At 38.6% G+C, this 22,159-nt stretch overlaps 1 protein-coding gene across 10 annotated transcripts in view; it reads left to right on the forward strand.

Moving 5' to 3' along the window:
• The window catches only part of LOC139042831 (sodium/hydrogen exchanger 9B2-like), a 59,704-nt gene extending 38,441 nt beyond the window's left edge, over nucleotides 1–21,263 (forward strand). For 5 of the 10 annotated variants that reach the window (XM_070503374.1, XM_070503379.1, XM_070503375.1 and 2 more), the window contains 5 exons: nucleotides 3,234–3,340; nucleotides 5,416–5,565; nucleotides 14,237–14,345; nucleotides 17,910–18,046; nucleotides 20,933–21,263. In XM_070503374.1, coding sequence (XP_070359475.1) covers nucleotides 3,234–3,340; nucleotides 5,416–5,565; nucleotides 14,237–14,345; nucleotides 17,910–18,046; nucleotides 20,933–21,154 — 725 coding nt within the window. In that variant the 3' untranslated portion in view covers nucleotides 21,155–21,263. Of the gene's footprint in view, nucleotides 1–3,233; nucleotides 3,341–5,415; nucleotides 5,566–14,236; nucleotides 14,346–14,924; nucleotides 15,049–17,909; nucleotides 18,047–20,932 lie in introns of all 10 variants that reach the window. The other 5 variants (XM_070503376.1, XM_070503380.1, XR_011499981.1 and 2 more) reach the window with 4 other exon arrangements.
• Nucleotides 21,264–22,159: the final 896 nt, after the last annotated feature.

Genomic DNA, 22,159 nt, shown 5'->3' on the forward strand with positions numbered 1-22,159 from the left:
GAAAGAAGGAGAACAGCTTCTGCATGCAGCCACCCGGGAGGGTCAGCCTTCGAGACTGCGCACAGAGGGTGAGCAGGTGTTTCAGTGAGCACAAAGGACAAAGTAGTCCAAGTGGGAGGGACAGTTTCTGTTCTCTCGTCTTTAACATTTTAGGGGAAATAATTATTTTAATGTGTATCTTATTAATACTTAATAACTGTCTGATACAGACATATTTTGTTTTAAGTAGTAATAAAACAGGAACTTAAGGCATTTTTTCCCTACTGTTATTCAACACCTTTATTATCCTTTGGGACAGCACACATTTAAGTTCACTTTTTAATCTGTTTCCAAGACTGGAAGATAAGATTTGCAATTTCATATTATTGACAAAATGTAATTGTGGGCTAAGTTTAGCTTCAGATTATTTAGTGGGAACACACCTTAGAAAGTCTTGTGTTCTCAGTCTCTCTGCCCCATGGTTATCCTCCCATTTTATGACTATATTTGACGTATGCCAATTACCTAGTACTTCACCTCTTCCCACACCCTGAAGTTGCCTTATGTCTAGTCCCCACCGTGTATCACTGGTGAATTAATCTTCTCAAAGCATTGTTTTGATAGTCTTACTTTCTTGTTCAAGCACCAGCAAGGATTCTCTATTACCAATTAGGTCGAATCTACACCCTTGTCTCTATTTTAACTCTACTGTACCTGTCCAATCGTACATTCTCCCTGCTTCCTGGTATACACCTTTAAAACAATAGTTCTCAGCCTCAGCTGCACACTATAATTACCTGGGAACTTTTTAAAAATACTCATATGTGGGCCCTACCTTAGGCCACTTAAATCATAATCTTTGGGAATGGAAACCACAGCTTTAGAGCAACAGAGTTTGCATTAAAATCACACAGGAGCAGGGTAGGGAGGGCCGTGGGGAGCGGCTGCTGGGGTTTTCATAATCTGAGGGGTGGGGGTGGGGGTGGGGCTAGCCTGAAGAACCTTCCTACTTGACAATACTCTGTACCCTCTGCCCTGCCCTACTAAATGCAGTCCTTAGACCATCTGGATAGGAGCTACCTGGAGCCTCTTTAAAATGTGGATCCCAGGCCCGGCCAGACTTACTGCATCAGAATTTTCAGAGGTGGGGCCCAAGAAGTCTTTTTTTCTTTTAAACAATCTTACTATACGGGAGACTGAAAGTGGTTAGTTACTTTCTACACATTTATAGTAAATTATTTACTGTAATATCTTGCAACGTATACTATTATCACAGATAAATGTTTTTGACAGTCACACTATTACCTAATAGAGAGCTGTCCTAGCTAAATAAAACTACTACAGAGGTAATCATTTTTTTAAATACAAAAGATAATTGAAACTGTAGGGGAGGAAAAACCGTTTCCCACACCAGGTTCGTTGACTGGGGCCCTGTAATCAGACTGACAAGAGACAGACTAACAAGAGAAAAACAGTTTATTAACGTGTGCATTGTGCTTACACAAGACCTCAAAGATGAGTAAGTCAAAGGAGCGGTCAGAATTTGGGCTTGTTCAGCATTTTAGCAAAGAACAATAATTATGTGGAGAAGCACAAGATAAAGGAGCTTTGAGCTTCTAGAGGCAGCAAATTGTGGGAAAAGAAACATATGGGGACCTAACGGTAGATAAGGGCTTGTTTTAGCAAAGTTTGTGATGTGAATTCCTCTGGTGCTGTCTTGGGGCTGATAAGGGCCCATAAGTGTCCCAAGTTGTCTCAGTGATTAACTTCTGTCCTTCCTGGTAAAAAGGAGAGGGGACACCTTTATGAATGTATGTCCTGCTTTTGGGCAAATAGTGAGAGGGCAGAGAGCTTTTCTTATATCTGCTTCTTCTCAATTGCCTTCAACTCAGAATAATCCTTATGCCCCAGTGGCATATTTGGGGTGACATATTGTGTACTCTAAACCACAATGACAAAAACCCACAATAACTAGTTAGTACATTTTTTCTTAGAATAGTGTGTGAAGAAGGGCTTTATGTGTTGAACAACTTTTTTTTTTTTTTTGAGGAAGATTAGCCCTGAGCTAACATCTGCTGCCAATCCCCTTTTTTGCTGAGGAAGGCTGGCCCTGAGCTAACATCCTTGCCCATCTTCCTCTACTTTATATGTGGGACGCCTACCACAGCATGGCTTGCCAAGTGGTGCCATGTCTGCACCCGGGATCCAAACTGCCAAACCCTAGCCGCCAAAGCGTAATGTGTGAACTTAACCATTGCACCACTGGGCCGGCCCCTTTGAGCAACTTTAATATAATTTTCTGCACAATGTGTTCACAAAGTTTTTTTAATTAAAGTTTCCTAAGTTCTGTATGATATGGGGGAAAATATTGGTTCTACTTACCTCTCTATTATTTCAAAGAAGCTGAGTAAGAAATAAAGATTCTTCTAAGAGCAATTTCAAAAATAATTTGTTTTCAGTTTGCTTTTAGAATAAACATTCAAGAAGGAATGAGTCCTTTACACTCATCATAGTAAGAAAAGATTCTTGATTTTAATTCTCAAATTAAGTTCCTGTATTCTATACATATCAAACCTACTAAAATCAGTGTACATTTGTTATTTTAAAATCAGGCTCGTAGGGCCAGCCCTGTGGGGTAATGGTTTAAGTTTGTGTGCTCTGCCTTAGTGGCCCAGGATTCGTGGGTTCAGATCCCAGGCACGGACATAGCGCTGCTCTTCAAGCCATGCTGTGGCGGTGTCCCACATAAAATAGAGGAAGACTGGCACAGATGTTAGCTCGGCGACAATCTTCCTCAAGTAAAAAGAGGAAGATTGGCAACGGATGTTAGGTCAGGGTCAACCTTCCTCACACAAAAAAAAATCAGGCTATTAAATGGCTGTTTGAAAACTAGATCAGTCTACTCACCCAGCCTATGCATATCATACCAATTAGCTCTGAATCATGAATTTTATCTTTCATATTTTCTTAGGCCCTTTAGGTAAAGTTTTTTGAAGTAAATGTACAAAAAAGTGCACAAATCATAGTTTATGCCTATTTTGAAGTTTATCTCTAATAATGCATACCTTTCTTATAAGATAGGCCCATTTTATTAGACACTTTAAGTCACATATATTTAAGACTGTGGAGAGCAGGAAATATCTGTAAACTTTTCCTTCTGTGTAATCAGATGCTTTGTGTGATGATTGAAGTAAAGTCTTTGTATTTATGGATTTAGAGTTCTGACTGAAGATTTTTTTTTATGTGTGTCTAAGGTTCCACGGTTTTTAATGTCCTCAGAGGCATTTTGGAGGTAGTAATTGGTGTGGCAGCTGGGGCTCTTCTTGGATTTTTTATTCAGTACTTCCCAAGCAGTGACCAGGTAAAGGAAACCATCTGTGGGAAAGTCGTGCTCTAAAATGTCACGGGAAAACATTCTGGAACACTCCCTCAGAGCCATGTGAAGGACGTGATTTAGCAAATGACCCCCATTTTAAAACTGCTTGCTGCTCTGTCAGTGCTGTCTGTGAGGCTTAGGAAGACAGCTAAACCTTGAAGATGTTAATGCAGTCCTGGGATTTTCTTCTCCTATTTATATTCTGTACACTTCAGCTTGCACTGTAAAACAAATAACATGAATTCCAAACTAATAGGATATGCAAGTCTTATTTTTATTTTCATTTTTTTGAGGAAAGATTAGCCCTGAGCTAACATCTGCTGCCAATCCTCCTCTTTTTGCTGAGGAACACTGGCCCTGAGCTAACATCCGTACCCATCTTCCTCTACTTTATATGTGGGACGCCTGCCACAGCATGGCTGGACAAGCAGTGCATAGGTTGCACCTGGGATCCGAACTGGCCAACCATGGGCCGCCGAAGTGGAACGTGCGAGCTTAACCACTGCGCCACCCAGCCAGCCCCGCAAGTCTTATTTTTTTAATTAATTTATTTTTTATTTTTATTATTATTCATAATACTCAACTAAATCAAGATATAAAATGGTTCTTTGGGCCCACGGTTTTAGTGTCAAAATACCTTAGATTCTAATACTATCAAATAGATAGACCTTAACATTTCATTAAAATATAGTCTCTTTCTCACCGAGTAGATTGAAGTTCTTTACTGTACATAGTGATTCTTAATGAGAAACAAAGGCTTGTTTGTTTTCCTTTACCCTCTTTAGTCTCTTCTGATAGGTAAACATATAAAAATCTTTTCTTTTCTAAAAGAATTGGTGTTATTTTGAGATTTCAGAGCATTTTGAATGGAATTCAAATCTTAACTGAAGTAAAACTTTAATTAAGAAAATTAATGTTTGCATTATCAGAATGTATGTTGATTTGAATTTTTATTGTGCTGCAAAAAAACTCCAAGTAAAATAGTCTGTAAAAGATTTTATGAATGCATAAAAGAAAATTCAAGGATTTTCTAATTATGCAACAAAGTGCAAAGAAAAATGATGGCTTACATTTTGTTGCTTACTGTGTATAAAATGACAGGTGAGTTGAGTAAAGTCCCGCTGTGCTCATCAGGGCAGCGACTATCTACATGCAGCTCCAGCAGACACAGGACATTTCCAGAGACAGTACAGACATAGAAATTTCCAGCATCACTGATCGTTCTGTTGGGAAGCGCTGATCTAGTGCAATCCACACAATAACCCATGAAGAGAATACCTTTAATATGACCATTTCACTGCTGAGGCTCAGGGAGAGATGACTTAAACAAGGTCACGTAGCTAGAACGCCGTAGAGCTGGGTATGAACTCAGTTCATCCACTGCCAGGGCCTGTGCGCTTCCAGTCGAACCCTTCTAAGGACCTGCTGCCTTCTAAAGCAATCAAGAAGTTTAAAGGCTGAACAGGGACAAGTAACGAAAGAGAGGAGCACATTGCTTAGATTTTAAAAATCAACACCACAGACTCCTCTCAGTCTACAGCCACCTAGAGTTTCTTGGTATTCAAAGATTTAGAAAGAAGAACTGGAGAGCATCACATTAAAGAGTAAATAGAGAACCTAAAAATAATAGAGATATCATATCTTTAAGCTTCACAAAAACCCCATGATGTAACTGCTTTCAAGGAGGAGGAAACAAAGCTTGGAGAGGCTAAGTAATATGGCCACTGCATAGCCAATGGTGGGAAAGAGCTTGCATTTTAACCCTAATTTGTCCACTTCCAAAGCCCACACACTCTTTTCTGCTGCTCCGTTCAGCCCTGCGGACTTCTGCGTCAATGACTTCAGAGGAGGCTCACTGAGGTTCCTGAACGGGGAAGCTGCGTTTGTACACATGCTAACTCTACTTTTGTTAAGGAAAAGAAAGTAAATGTTATGTCATGCATTTATGTGCACAGATACAGACATTTTTATTTTCTACTAAGTCCTGAATATGGAAAAATCAATAATTAAAAATCAGTTCTATGAAATAATTGAGCTAACCCACGTTTTTTCTCCTCAAGGACAAACTTGTATGGAAGCGGGCGTGCCTTGTTTTGGGGCTGTCTGTGCTGTCGGTGTTCAGCAGTGTGTATCTTGGTTTCCCTGGGTCAGGAGGACTGTGTACGTTGCTCATGGCTTTCCTTGCAGGCATGGGATGGAGCAGTGAAAAGGTGAATTTCATTTTAAGTTCTTCTTCTCATGACTACTTTCTGATTAGATTAGTTTTTTTCCAGATACTTTCATAATATCAAGTTAATAAAATTAATCATAAGAGCTATTTTCTGTACATATACAAACGTATGCCCAAATGCACACATACACTTCCTTTTTTCCTGTTACATACCAATCTATAACTTGATGTTTTTACTTAAAATGTATCATGGTCATATTTCCATGATGCCTCCCTTATTCTTTGTAAGGGTTGCAGAGTATTGCATTGTATAGCTGTACTGTACTTTATTTAACCAGTTTCCTGCCTAAATTTAATTTAACAGACATTTAAATTGTTTCTAATTTTCTGCCAAGACAAAAAGTGCATCAATAAAATATCCTTGCATATACCACTAAGACACTATCAAGTCTAAGAAGCACCATTATTTTACATGCCACCAAGAGAGAAAAAGAATGCTGCCAATTAAACTATGACATCACTTCCTAATTTCAGAAATGAAAAAGTGTGTTTCTTAAAATCAACAAAATATAGCATATCTTTGAGTGTATCTATAGGATTAATTTCTAGAAATAGGATTTCTCTATGAAAGAGTATGCACATTGATACTTTTGATAGTATCAATTTGCCCTTTTTTTAACGTATGCTTTTTAAAAATTTTTTGGTGAGGAAGATTGGCCCTGAGCTAACAGCTATTGCCAATCTTCCTCTTTTTTTCCTCCCCAAAGCCCCAGTACGTAGTTGTATATCCTAGTTGTAGGTCATTCTAGTTCTTCTATGTGGGACGCCGCCACAACATGGCCTGACAAGCGGTGTGTAGTAGGTCTGTGCCCAGGATCCAAACTGGTGAACCCAGGCCGCCAAAGCAGAGTGCACGAACTTAACCACTCAGCCATGCAGCCAGCCCCTTGAGTTGCCCTCTTAAACAGCAGTACCAATTTATATTCCCACCAACAGTTTGTGAAAGGATCTGTTTTTCTGATCTGTGTACTTTCAATCTTTAGATATTTTGCTAATCTGACAGGTGAAAAATGTTTCTCATTATTGATCTGATTTGTATTTCTTTACAAGTGGAGCTAATCATCTTGTCATATATTTACTAGCCAGTTTATTCAAAAGCCTGTGCCCATTTTTTATGATTGTCTGTTTTTCTTACTGACTTTCAAGATCATTAAAATTATTCATTTCCTTTATGTGTATTATGGAAATTAGCTGGTTGCCATTTATTTAATTTCAAGGTACATTTTTATGGATTTGAACTTGAGAGGATCATATACTATTCTGCTTCATGAAGAAATTAGATGTGGGTGACCTAAACTAAATACACATATATCATTTGGGAAAACCAAAGACAACTGTTGAAAATAATTCAGCTTAAAATAATACTACATGAAAAATATATGTTGATTATCAGTCCTGAGGTTGGGTGTGCAGTGCCCTGCAGGTGAGCGGTCTCTGCAGAGGTCTGTAGAGGCAGGGCTTCACTGTGGGCACATGGCACTCCGTTGGAGGCTTTCACTCTCGGGAGGCAAGACATGTGCAGTTGGGCATCCCTTTGCTGTAGAGGAGGGTGAATTGGTGGGGCTGCCTGGAGCCTTGTGTAGATAAGGGACTGAGGCCCCAGGAAAGCAGGCCGCAGTGGATTGGGCTTTGCAGGCAAGGAGCAAGGCTCTGCAGAGCCCTGCTGCAGGCACTGCATGGGCCCAGGGCTGCTGCGTCCTCCTGGGGAGGCTTGGCTGTAAGGCTTATTTCAGGTCTACTTTTTTTTCCTTAGCAGCACCCGTATTATTAAATTCTCCTTTGTGATTTCACGTAACTTAACATCTGACAAGAGGAAAGCTAAAACATAAACTTCCCAGTATAAATTGGGTCCTCTTATCATCCCTCATCTCTTGTAAACATTTGCTCTTGTCAAAATTTGCTTTTCCGTGGCTTCACTTTCCTTGCAGGCCGAGGCAGGTGATCACACATTGCTGTTCAGTCTCGGGTCTGATCTCAGCTCCCTGGCTCCTCGCTGAGCGCTCACTGCTGAGTGCCTTCCATCCTGCCTGGGCTGCTGACCAGCGCACTACTCTCGGAGCACTCTGGCCCCCTTGTCCGGGACAGAGCTCGCAGTCTTCACTCCGTGAAGGCATGCCACTGTGTGTGCACTGTGACCCTTGTCGAGCATCTGGGAGCTTGCCTGACATTAGCATTTTACAAACTGTCCCTTCACTTTTGAATGGTAACCTTTTTTAGCATTTAAAAAAATAAATTACCAAAGAGAATATTGTTTAGAATAAAGTTTATTTGATTTCTGAGTATGAAAGCGGTATATGCTTATTGTAGAACTTTGAAAAATTTTTTAAAAGTCAGATAAAAGGAAAGAAAAAATGATTTGTAATTTCTCCACCTAAAGCCAACAGCTCTGTAAACTATTTTGGTTTATTTCCTTTCATTTATTCAACAGGAAAATTCTCAAATATGTTTGTAGTAAGTTTCTTCAAATTGAATTTTATAGGTAAATGCTTTCTGTTGTCACTTGTTTAAAAGTCTTCAAAAATTACAACCAACTCATTATATTATACTGTCATGGGTGAAAAGAGGGAAGAGAATTAATCAATTTTTATTGCCACTCCGTATGGCCCTGTGCTAGCCAGTGAGGGGATATTCTCATTTATTCTCATCAAAAAAACCTTTGAAAAAATATTACCATTTACATTTTATAGAGACTGTAAGTCAGAAGGACTTAAATAACATGTCCAAGGTCACAAAATTAGAAAGTGGCACTGGGATTTAACTCAGGTTTATCGACTCCAAAGTGACCAGAATATACCATCATTGTGCAGGGCACGTTTTTATGTTTCGACATCTATTCGAATAACATATAGCAAGTGTATTAAAAACATTATACTTCCAAACTTTGCAATTTCAGATTGTTTGTAAATTAATAAATGATAGGATAAAAAATAAACAGTGAAAAGGAACCATATCATTTGGAATAGAACATAAAAGAGTAGTTTTAGCAACAGACGTCGAGGGGAAGACGGGTGCCCACCGCAAGTGGACGTGAGCCACTCGCGCAGAAGACAAGGGAGGGGGCCCGGCCAGTTCCGGTTACACGATTCTTCAGAAAACGAGGATGTGAGTCATGTAGAAAAGACCGTTATAAACCAAACAAATCATCTGTTTTTCTGCATTTGCCATAACTTTGCCTGAATTGCCAGCAGCCTGGCTGATTACATAGAAGATCAATGTAATCCCAAAACCCGGAGAGAGAACTGACAGCTTTTTTTTTCATATTTACCTCTGGTTAATCTCCTATGTATGTCTCTTTACACACACACACACACACACACACACACACACACACGTGGATGCACCATAAGCTTTTTAAAACCAGTCTCTGCTATTTTAAATTATGCTGAAATCCAATATCGTTTCCTTAGGGCAGATTCTTAATGCTAAATTTTTTGGGTCAAATAACATGAACATTTTTAGGTTTTTGACACGTATTACCAAACTGGTTGCTTTCTAGAGTTGTATCCATTTACTTTTCCACCAGTAATATGTGAGGTACCTATATCATTACATCGTCATCAGCTTAGAATAATGTTTATCCAACTTTAGCACCACCTGGAAGTCTTGTTAAATTGGACTTGTGGACCCCACTCCCGAATTTCTGATTTAGTTAGACTACGGTGGGGCCTGAGAATGTGTACTTCTGATCAGTTACCAGGTGATGCTGATGCTGCTTCCCTGGGGACCACACTTTGTGAAACACTGCCTTAGAATATTATTGTTTTTAATTTTTATCCTTACTGATAGTCAAAAGTGGTATCTTTTTTTGTTTTATGCCTCCTTGCTTAACAATAAAATTGAATGCTTTTTCATATATTTAGCTATTTGTATTTTTTCTTTTTCTTTGATAGGTTTTTTGTCCATTATCTCCTAAAGTTGAATGTACTGATTATATATATGATATTAGCCCTTTGTGCCTTTTTTTATTGTTCATTTTTAACACACAAATATCTTATAGTTTCACGTGGTCCGATCTATCAATCTCTTATTATGACCTTTCCTCAGTTTATTTTTTCTTAAAGATTCCTTTCCTAGTGAAATCTTACCTATGTTATCTCATTTATTCTTTGCAATAACCTTGAGAGGTAGATACGAGACCCATTTTACAAATGAGGATACCAAGGCCTAGAGATAGTAGATAGAGTGCCTAAGGTCACCAAGCTAATAAGTGGCAGAGCCAGGATGAAAACACACTGTTTGAGTATATGAAAATGATTTCCTAAAGACAGGGTAAAAAAACCTTCATTGAATCACTTATGTGGCAGACACTCTCCATATCTTTTCTAATTTAGTACTCAGGCAAGTCCCTACTTCTGGAGGCACCAAACCAATGAGTCCAGGTTTTGGACTGCTTTTCCTCCTTGTTCCATGGTGTAGCATAGGGTCTGAGCACTCAGACTTCCTGGGTTAAGCTCAGCCCTACACCTGAGTAGCTGTATGCCCATGTACAAAGTATCTGACTTCTCAGTCTTCGATTTCCATATCTCTCAAGTGGGGAATGATAATAGCAACAACTTCATAGAGTGGAGGATTAAGTGAAATAATCTATATAAGGCAAAGTGCTTAGAACACACTAATAATTTTTATGACTATCTCTGAGCAGCACAATGTAATAAAAAGAGCATAAAATTTAATCTATGGAAATTGGGATTCCAGTCCCAGAGATTCTACTGTCTAGATGTGTAATCCCAAGCAAGTCACTTACCTTCTCTAATACTCAGTTTCCTCAACTGTACACTGAGAAAAATAATAATAATCACTAAAGAATTATTGTGGCTATTATGTGGGAAAATGGAAATAAAACACTTGTAAACTCACTGCTGTAGCTATATTGTTGTTGAATTATGCTTTGACAAGCTACAATATTTTATAAAATTTTGTTTGCGCCTGTAGTTTTCTGACATTATCTCATACTTTCCTGCTTGGTTTTCCTTGTAATCTTGCCATTATTGTATTCAAATGCACTCACTTTTTTAAGGCCTTTTTCATCTATATTTTTCATCTGTTTTCAAATGCAGTGCTTCTTCTGATGACTTTAACAGCTACAGGATGTTTTTCTTGATATATTTTCAATCTTCTGAATCTTGAAATCTTCTCTCTAAGAAGAGAAGTGTCAGCTTAAGTAGATATTTAACTCATGATGAAACTTCTGTTTCTCTTAACTTTCTCTTTTTGTCCATAATGGAAAGTGATTTCCATTGTTGAAGATTCTTACTAATGGTGCATACAGATAGGTAAAGTGGCCTTAACTTTCAGTGGACACCACAGTCTTCATTCCTCTGAACTCATGTCTTCTTTTGTACTTAGCCTATTTGATGACTCCTTTTTCTTTCTTTTTTTTTTCCTGAGGAAGATTCACCCTGAGCTAATATCCATTGCCAATCTTCTTCTTTTTATTTTTGCTTGGGGAAGATTGTCACTGAGCTAACATCTGCACCAGTCTTCCTCTACTTTGTATGTGGGTCACCACCACAGCATGGCTGATGAATGGTGTAGGTCCACGCCTGGGATCTGAACCTGCAAACCTGGGCCACCAAAGTGGAGTGTGCCAAACTTAACTACCACACCACGGGGCCAGCCCCTCTATTTTCTTTATAAACAGATTCATTTTAGTTTTGAAGTTACAAAAAAACCCACAAGAAGGTACATTGTGGCTTCTCTCTCATCTTTAAGTTTTACAATATATAGGGCCATGTCTGATATTAAATTAGTCTACAGTATTACAATCAAAAACCAAATCGTGGGGCCAGCCCTGGTGGTCTAGTGATTAAGTTCAGCATGCTCCGCTTTGGTGGTCTGGGTTCAGTTCCCAGGCGCAGATGTACACCACTTGTCTATCAGTGGCCATGCTGTGACAGCAGCTCACATACAAAATAGAGGAAGACTGGCAACTGATGTTGGCTCAGGGCGAATCTTCCTCAGCGAGAAAAAAAAAAAAAACCAAATTGTGGCCTTTGTCCAAGTTTAGAAATAAAAACAATTTGATAGAGAAAACTCAATATGCCTCTGCTTTCATTGGAGTTCTCAGTACATGAAATACTTTCGAGGACTTCTGTTAAGCCATTAGTCATGGCAACAGAAGGCTAAGTAACCTAAAATTAATAGAGTTGATTTTTGTTCTTTACAACTATGGATATCAGCTAAAGTCTGAACTTTAGCTATGATATACTCTAAAAACTAAATTAAAAAGTAAAATTTAAAGATATGTAGAAGGGTGGCATCTGGACCTTAGTTTGGCAGACGATTCACTGTCATTAAGTGATAAAGGATCTTGGACGTTATCTAATGTAAACCTCTCATTTTACAAATGAGGAAAATTAGGTGCTGAGAGGCGAGTGGCTTGCAGTTGGTGTGTGGCAGAATTTGAACCTCAGTCATGATCTGATTCCTTACGATGTGAAAACATAACTTTATAATGATATAGGAATAGAACTATATAAATAAATCAACCAACCCCTCATATACGGTGTCTTTAAACATTTATAAACTAAGAGGAAATAGAATCTTCACCTTAATAAACATACCAGAAATAACAAAAATTAAGAAAATAGGGAAACGAGGTAATCCTCCTTTGTCAAACTGCTGAGTACGTAAATGAAAGTATAGATCCTTAGATGTGTAAAAATGGTAAAAAAATGTTAAAATGTCGTTCAAAAACATAGATTCTTATTAGTTGATTGAAAAAATCTGTTAAATGTAAATTCTTAGACACTGTTAAGGGTACTGCTAAATTGCCCTACAAAAAAAGCATTATCAATTTGCTCTCCTACCAATTGCTGAGTTTCCTTACAGTCTTATAAATACTAGACATTATTAAAACTTTTTAGTGTTTTTTTCCAATATGATGGCTTCCCCCCCCAAAAAAATATATGGTATATCATTTTAATTTGTGTTTCTCTGATTACTGAGTTTTAGTATCTCATGTTTTTTGGCCCTTGTGTTTCTTCTGGTACAAATTACTTGTGCGTATGCCTTGCCCATTTTTCGATTAGGTTCTATGTCTGTTTCTTATTGATTGGATATTGCTCCTTATTCTGTTACACATAGTACAGATATTTTCCCCTGGTTTGTCACCTATCCTTTTTTATGGTTTCTTTTGCCACAAAATATTTTCGTTTTATTCTAGTCAATTATGTCAATCTTTTCCAAGGGTTTTTGTATTGTGTGTTATAAAGTTAGTACTTATATCAATTAGGGTCTTAGAAGGAATAAGAAACCATATAGTAACTGGAATAGGGAAAGCTTATTATTAACCATACTGGGGATTGTCTTGTAAGATGTAAAGAGGCCCCTAAAGAATATAGGAATAGCAGCTATAAACCCCTAGGGCTGAGATGCAGCATCCGCTTCCACCTCCCCACCCCACCCCACCTACTTTGGCACCCAGGGCTGAGAACCCAAGCCTTGTTAGAGCCTTGGTTCACTGGATGGCAGAGAAGTCACCATGGTACCCTGCCTGCAGAAGTTGCTGGAAATCTACCCTCTAAAGGTGTATGGGGTGGTATGTTGCCCAGGGCAGTTGGCTATGAAATCACCCGAGGAGGAGGCTGGGGGCAGCTGCTGACCGCTGAGTGTTGCTGGCCGCCATACACCCTAGGAGCCTGGCTCTGGAGAAGCCACCCGGGCCGCAGGACCCGGTGCGGAAGCATCCTGCTAGGAGGAGCCACCGAACCAGACGAGCGCCTTCCTCTTGGAGTAGCTCTTGGGCGCCCTCTAGTGGCAAAATTTAATATGGTCCAGCTAGCAAAGGGGAAAGACTTAAAAGGGTCCAGCTCCATTTTTTGAGATTTTATTTTTCCCAAGCCCCCCGGTACATAGTTGTGTGTTTTTAGTTGTGGGTCCTTCCAGTTGTGGCATGCGGGATGCCACCCCAGCATGGCTTGTTGAGCAGCGCCACGTCCACATCCAGAAATCGAACTGGCGAAACCCGCGGCCGCCAAAGCAGAGCGCGCGAACTTAACTACTCGGCCACTGGGCCAGCCCCTGGCTCCATCTTCTGCAGAGCAACAATTGAAAGGAGGATTTGGAGCCGAGGGGCAGTAAGTTAATAACTGGCACAGCACTTCACTATACCGGAATTTTATTTTTGTGCATGATTTGAGATAGTCATAAACAGTATTCTTTTATAATAAAATAAAATTGGAAACAACTTAAAGGTCTATTAATAAAGAAATGGTTGAATAAACTATGGTACTTCCATATCATACATTATTATGCAGCAATAAGGTGCATTTCTAGATATATGTATAAATATTACAAGATCTTTTAATCATATTGTTGAGTGAAAATTAACTATAAAGTAATACTAAGTATTATGGACACACACATCATGTATTCAGAAGTCGAAGTCCTCCTGAGATGACTTGATGAGATTCTTTATAGTTAACATCCTTTTGCAAACCAACACCAACGCACCTTATGTAATACCTTAACTGTTAGAAGTATCTTTATGCAATTTTTTGCTGTATTCTAGCTACCTTCTTATTTATAGATGCCACATAGATAAAGCCTATCTCAGGTCAAATTGACTCAGATTTCAAATTAGTAAAATTCTTAGATCTTCTAACTTCACATAATAAAAATCCCTGTATGTGTATGTGTGTTTCTTTTAGGCAGAGGTTGAAAAGATTATTGCAGTGGCCTGGGATATCTTCCAGCCCCTTCTCTTTGGACTGATTGGAGCAGAGGTATCTATTGCATCTCTCAGACCAGAAACTGTGGGTGAGAATTTCAAAGTAGTGTTTTTGCTAAAATCAACTTTTTATATTCAGTTGTAGTATCTGTAGTAGGTTTATATTTGGTGGTTCCCATTGTCACAATTATATAAAAAGTTAATACTGATCTTTTAAGCAGTTGGTTAGAAAAGAATGTTTGTCAATCTAAGACAGTAAATTTTATGCCTTAAATATTGTTGCTTGTAAAGAAAAGTGTCGCTCTTAACTACTATCAAGAAAATGCAGGCCTTAAAATTTTTTTCCAACGATAAGAATGTTCATCTAGGCTTGTCCTGATCAAGGGCCAGAATTTTAAAGATAATTAGGCAGTTCTATAATATGTATCCATGGGATAGAAATGTTTGTTCATTCATTCTTTTATTCATTCATACATTCAAAAGCCATCATATTAAAACTGTTGACTTTTAGTACCATACTCAAAAATTAATTTGTACACGTATACAGATGGTCCCCGACTGACGATGGTTTGACTTAGGATTTTTTGACTTTACCATGGTATGAAAGTGATATGCAGTCATTAGAAACCATACTTCGAATTTTGAATTTTGATCTTTTCCCCGGCTAGCGATATGCCATATGATCCTTTCTCGAGATGCTGGGCAGCCGCCAGTGAGCTGCAGCTCTAATCACCACAGGATCATGAGGGCAAACGACCCATACACTTCTACCCTTTCTGTTTCTCAGTTTCAGTAAGTAGTCAAGAAATTACATAAGATAGTGAACATTTTATTATCAAATAGGCTTTGTATTGGATGATTGCCTAACTGTAGGCTAATGTAAGTGTTCCTAGTACATTTAAGGTAGGCTAGGCTAAGGTATGATATTTGGTAGGTTAGGTGTATTAAATGCATTTTTTTCTTTTTCTTTCTTTCTTTCTTTCTTTTGGTGAGGAAGATTGGCCCTGAGCTAACATCTGTTGCCAATCTTCCTCTTTTTGCTTGAGGAAGATTGTTGCTGAGCTAACACCTGTGCCAGTCTTCTTCTAATTTGTATGTGGGATACCGCCACGGCATGACTTGAGAGCGGTGCTAGGTCCACACCTGGGATCCAAGCCTGGGAACCCTGGGCTGCTGAAGCGGCAGGTGCGAACTTAACCACTATGCCACCAGGCCAGCCCAAAGTGTATTTTTGACTTACAATATTTTGACTTAAAGTTGACTTTCAACTTATGATTGGTTTATCAGGATGTAACCCCATCGTACATCAAGAAAGACCTGTACTCATTATTTCCTTCTTTTCTTGCATCACAGTATTATTCCGTCCATACTAGGGATCCCATCCCTGCCACCTCCTTCTAGATCTCACACAGAGTCTCCCCTTTTTCTGACACATCTTCAGATATCCTTGTCACAGCTTTCTCTTCTGCAGAATTGAAACAGATTTTAATCTCTCCTATCTTAAAATAGTATCTTTCTATTCTGACGCATGTGACAACATAGATGAACCTGAGGACATTACACTGGGTAAGATAAGCCAGTTACAGAAAGACAAATCCCGCATGATCCCACTCCTGTGAGGCATCCAGAGGAGTCAAATTCATAAGGACAGAAAGGAGAGCGGTGGCTGCCAGGGTTTAGGCGGGGAAATGGGGACTTGCTGTTTAATGGGTGTAGAGTTTCAGCTTTGCAAGATGAAAATGTTCTGGAGATTGGTTGCACAAAAATGTGAGTGTTTAACTTAATGCTGCTGAACTGTACACTTAAAAATTGTTAAGATGGTAAATTTTACGTGTATTTTACCACAGTCAAAATTTGAATAAATATATATACATATATATATATATCCCTTCTTCATTTCACTTCCCCCCTCACCTACCACTCTCTCTCTCTCTTCCTCTTTTCAAACTTTTCTAAAGAGGTAACTGTGTCCCCCTTTTCCATTTCAACTCTCATGCCCTCCCTCAGAACATTTCAGCCCAGCTTCTGCCCCATTCCACAACCAGCCCCGCCCTCACCACGGTCGTATTGCTGGATACACGAAATACGTGTTAGTCTTGACTTGACTTGATCTCTCAGCAGCATTGGACGCTATTGACCTCTTTACAACACTTTTTACGTTGAATTTTTACATTTTCCAGTGCCCTCTGAGTCTTCCTTTACACTATATATGGCTTAAGTGCTGCTCTTCCTCCAAGTTCTTTCAAAAGATTTCTACACTTCACGCTGGGTATCATTTCTCTGAGCTCAGCTACACTCAGTGGCTTCGATTATAAACTATGTAATTGCAAAATCTTTATCTCGAATTCAACATAGCCAGTTGCTGCTTGGACATCACCACTTGTAAATCCCACAAAACTTGAGGCTCAGTGTGTCCAAGGCTTCCTCATCATCCTCCCCAGACTGCTCCCTCCTGGGAATGGGATCGTCCCTTTTGTATCTTGTACTTAAGGCAACAAATACTTTTGAAAATCTACCACGCTGGGAAAAATACCCTCCAATAAAGAGCCACAGAACCTTTTCATAAAGAAACCATGTTGCAGATTCACAATAGAGCATCAAGCAATGTCTGTCTGGTGTTTTACCAGCCTCTTGAACTTGAGAAAGTTATTTATCCTTTCTGATCTTCATTTTTTTTCAACTGTAAAGTGAGAATAATTACTCCACAGGTTGTAAAGATTAAGTAAAGAGATGCATTTAAAGCTTAATACAGAACCTAGCACAGAGCAAGAACTCAACAAATGTTACTTTTTCAAAAACCACCCTATTACCTAGTACTCACCTTAGCTTTGCCTTTCTCAGGTCCGGTAGCTTGCCTTGCCCTAGTCACAATCTCTTATTTTGCAAATCAGAATGAACTTACCTTTATCAGCAAAGGATTCTGAAGGACTGAACGAAGTAGCTGTACACATCAGCCAGGGTGATGGGCAGTCAGTGCACACACCAGTATGGGGAAACAGGTGTAGAAGCCAGTGTCTATTCTGACTGGTCAGTGCCCAGCCAGCTCTCTTCTGACTGCCTGATTGCCTCCATACTTGCTGATAAATATTTTGAATATCACCTCTGGTCTTATCGTCTGTAAAGAATTCTCAACCACTTTGATGAAAATATTAAGTTTTTTCTCTTCTGCGCCCTCTTACCGGTATATTTACACTGCACTCACCTTTTGGTTCTTTATGTTTCTGTCTTCCTCTGACTTTGGAGTTCATGGAGGCAAAGTCTGTACGTTATGCGTGTTTGGGTATCAGAACCTAGTCCAAATTCTGTTATGCGTAGTTATAGTTTAATAAATTCTTGTTAAATAAACACATGGGAAAAAGTGTGGTTCTTGCTATAAAGCATAAGATAAATAACATTCAAATCTCCTTTGTGGAAATTCAAATATATTTAGTTAATTTCTGGCTTTAATTTAGGGCAAATACCTTCTTTTAAACAAATGGTCTGATTGATCCTTAATATTGATGTTTTGACAAATTATGCCTAATCATTTTTGTCTTTTTAATTTTTTAATGTTTTTAGATTATTTCTGTTGATAGAATTTTGAATCAATAATCAGGAGATTCCATTTCTTCCCCAGTATTTCGTTATGTCTAAAAATTGAGTATTTCTTACAGGCCTTTGTGTTGCCACCCTGGGTATTGCAGTACTGATACGAATTTTGACTACATTTCTGATGGTGTGTTTTGCTGGTTTTAACATAAAGGAAAAGATATTTATTTCATTTGCATGGCTTCCAAAGGCCACAGTCCAGGTAATGATGGATCTTAACTCCTATTTCAATATGATCCCTTAAAATTTTGAATAAGAGGGCTTGTCCAAATTTGGTGAACAAAAGTAACTAAAGTTTGATTTATGAAAAGAATTTTTACTAATCTACTCTAAAAGTTTTATTTTTGGTATGCTGATTCCTTTAATATGATGGCTCATTTAAATTTCTTTAGATCTCCAGGGTACAACTGAAAATCCAATAAATCCCTATGTTACTAGAAAGCAGTAGTAGAGGGAGGGAAGAGTTTGAATTTTCATCAGTCAGAGCTCTCTGAATCACCTAGAGATTTTTCGTTTTGATGTCTTCTAAGAAGAGAGTGAAACAGAAATAGCGCGGCCCATGTTAGTGTTTGGAAATACTTCACTGTCAATATGATTGATGATCAGTTATGCTCAACCTCGGTCTTTATATATAATGGAGAAAGATTTATTGAGAAACAACTCAGAAAATGCTTTATTGATTTCCTAGATTATTAGTTAATATTAAATTTTTCAAACTAGCTGTACTTCCTGTCAGTTGTCTCAATCACATGACCCAAAATTTGTGCACTCTAACAAGGCACTAACAGGTGCTTGAAATTATTGACCATGCATTTGGTAGAATACCTATAATTGCTAATTAAATTAGAACTGTATAGATTATCATTTGTTGCAAATAGCCCTGATTGTATTGTATATTTTCAGACTAATTATAGCAAACAAGATTTAACTGTTGCATCCTTGATTATTTTGCAATTATTTAAATATGTAAATTTCTATTTCATGAGATGAAAATCAGATATTTTTAATTTAGGAAACTTTGAGGGTTGTGTATGCTCTGTAACTATATGCCAGATTTGGTGTGGCTATAGGTTTGGGCATTATCCCAGAGAAGTTTTTTTTTCATCAGACTTTGAAAGATGTCTGGGACATAATGGCTAAGAATACTGTGAGGTTTATATGGTACAATAAGTGGAATAGTTTCTCCCTCAGTGTCTCCAGCTTCTACACTACTTCTGGTAACTTTATTAGGTAACTATCAAAATAATTACTCTAGTAGCTTTGGTTTGAAAGATTTGTTTCTAAAGGTTAAAATTTGAAAGACAGCACTTTCCTGCTGTCAAAGCAAATTTATAATAAGGAGAAATTATCTTGGATGTGGTGAATAATGTATGTACTGTGAAGCAAGTATTGTATGGAATTTTCTTTTTTCTTCTTTTGCCACTGCCTAAGAAACAAGACTTTCTTGTATGTTTTTTTCCATATTAGTGTTCTTCAAACTTTTTGGTCCATGACCTGCTGTAAGAAATATATTTTAAATCACAATATATTTTAAATCAGCATACCTACAAACCTCAAAACATACACACACAACGGAGAACTGAAAGAGAAATATACATTGTAATGAGTGCAGTTCTTGCCAAGAATTCTTGAAATGTTGAATTAGTTATGGTACAAGGAACCTGAAATAACAAAGAGCCCTCACATACAGGGACTAAGTGAGATAGATTTTTCCTTCTCTCCCACCAGCAGTCCAGCATGGACACTCCAGAGCTGGCAGGGTGACACTGTCCTCAGCATGTGCCTTCCATCAGTTCACCATTTCTCATCAGGGGGAAGGGGAAAAAGAATGATGTGCAAGTGTCCATTTCTCTTCAGGGAACAATCCAAAAGTAGCATTTATCACTTCTGCTCACCTCTCAGTGGCCAGAACTTAGATATATAGCTTCATCTAGTTGCAAAGAAGGATGAAAAAAAGTCTTGGTTTGGACAGCAATGTGACCAGCTAACACTCAGGAGTTCTAGTTTAGAAGGGAAAAGGGGCATTCAGATATTTGTGGGCAATTAGTAGTCTCTGCCATTGTGTCTCATCCACACCAGCATTCTCTCTTCTGATTCATTGTCCTAGAGGACAACATTGTTGTGTTTTGTGGAATAAGGGAATAACCAGATTGATTAATATATTATTTTCCCAAGTGCACTAATATGGCATTTTGCCTCTAAAAGAAAATGAAGGTTTTCATAATACTTCCCAGTAGACAAATTTTAAATAAAACATTTCACCAAGACCTAAGGCAAAGAGTTCACCAAATACCTAATAAGATTACCTTCAAGTTTTGACAGTGCCTACCACTTTCAGGTTTCTTTATGTTTAACAATTAGTTTAGCTCTATAGCAATACATATTCTTATGTTTTTTCATTTAAAACTTTGCCATCTTCCAGTAAGTATCACTACACTTTTTTTAAAAGATTGGTATCTGAGCTAACATCTGCTGCCAATCTTCTTTTTTCTTCTTCTTCTTCTCCCCAAAGCCCCTCAGTACACAGTTGTGCATTCTAGTTGTGAGTGCCACTGGTTGCGCTATGTGGGACGCCGCCTCAGCATGGCCTGATGAGCGGTACCATGTCCACCCCCAAACTAGCAAAACTCTCAGCCGCTGAAGTGGAATATGCAAACTTAACCACTCGGCCACAGGGCTCACTGCACTTTTTCATCTTGTTCTTTTTTAATTCCAGATTCCTGAAGATAAAAGAGTGAGATGACCAGTGACTTTCTTTACTCATAAGGAATTTAGTATACAGAATCGTCTTATAGTCAATTATATCATGAGGCTGTATTTACCTTGTGTTTTGAAATATATTTGCCTGATATTTTTGTAACCCTGCCTTCTGCAACTAAGTACATATGAATCACCATCCCTTCCCCATGCCAGGGCAGGAGAATTTTCAGAATACCAAAACCAATTGCAGTACACTTTGAAAGAAAGAACTTTCTTAGTTGAACAAAAGAACAAGCAGTTTGTTTTTGCAAATGATAAAATAATTCACCTTTTTTCTATGTGCCTGTCTTATATGCCTGTGTCCAACTTTACCATTAAACTTTTACAGGCTGCAATAGGATCCGTGGCCTTGGACACAGCAAGGTCACATGGAGAGAAACAATTAGAAGAATATGGAATGGATGTGTTGACAGTGGCATTTTTGTCCATCCTCATCACAGCCCCAATTGGAAGTCTCCTCATTGGTTTGCTGGGCCCCAGGCTTCTCCAGAAAGCTGCACATCAAAATAATGATGGAGAAGTTCGAGGAGAGCCCTCTGAAGAAGTTTAGAGGTGAAAAGAGAGAATGCTAAATATATGATTAGAAAGCTGTACCAGAGGCTGCTTTTATCAAGATAGATATTGAAATATATAATATTTAAGCTTAAAATGTAACAGAACTTAAAGTGTGGTTATTTCTTTAAACAGCATTTTCAGCCATTACCCTTTCCATGTAGGTGGTAATGTTCTACATTTCTAGCCTGATTTCTCTATCTTCTTCTTTTTGCTTCAAACACTCCATCATTATCTTAATCTGTGTGGGGAGAAATACTCTTTAATGTACTACCACGATATCAGATTAACAGGGGAAAGACCGAGTTCGGTGTGGCGTTCTGCTGGCCAACAGCTCGCTCTGAGTGACTGTTGCCGCCACAGTTTTATGATGCGTGGCCACCTAGCCTCTCATGCCTTGAGTTGTTTTTGGATCCTCTTTTCTTTTTAAATACATTGTAATCTCTCATCAGTTTCTCCCCTCGCTTTCCCTGTTAATCTGCCTCTTCTCCATTTCTGCCCCTCTTACTACCTTTCTGTGAAGTATTGTAACTGATTGGCCCCACCAAAATTTTTATGTACACAAAGTATCTTCATTGGCTCTTCCTCTTGCACCTATTTGGATGACAAAAGCCCTCATTCAACTTCCTGCCTGGCTCCACAGAGTCCCCCACTTCAGTGGCCCCTCTGAGTTTGCCTCCCGCTAAGACGTGCCCTGGTCTAGCCCTTTCTTAGTTGTTTCTTGTGACCCACGTCTTCAGGCTCTTCCTGTTCTCTAGGTGACAGAGAGCCAATTTTCAAATCTATGCCACTCTCAAGAATATCATATTAATCAGGGTAAGTTAAGCTGCTATAATGAAGAAACAAGAAATACAGTACTTAAAAGAAAATGGAAATTTATTTACCTCTCATGAAACTGGCTGCCTGGTCGATGCTGACAGGGTTACTCTGCTCATGAGGTCTACTGAGATTTGTGTCCTTTTTTTTTTCGGAGGAAGATTAGCTAACATCTGCTGCCAATCCT

This window comes from Equus asinus, unplaced genomic scaffold (genome assembly GCF_041296235.1).
Source record: "Equus asinus isolate D_3611 breed Donkey unplaced genomic scaffold, EquAss-T2T_v2 contig_1, whole genome shotgun sequence".
NCBI lineage: Eukaryota > Metazoa > Chordata > Mammalia > Perissodactyla > Equidae > Equus > Equus asinus.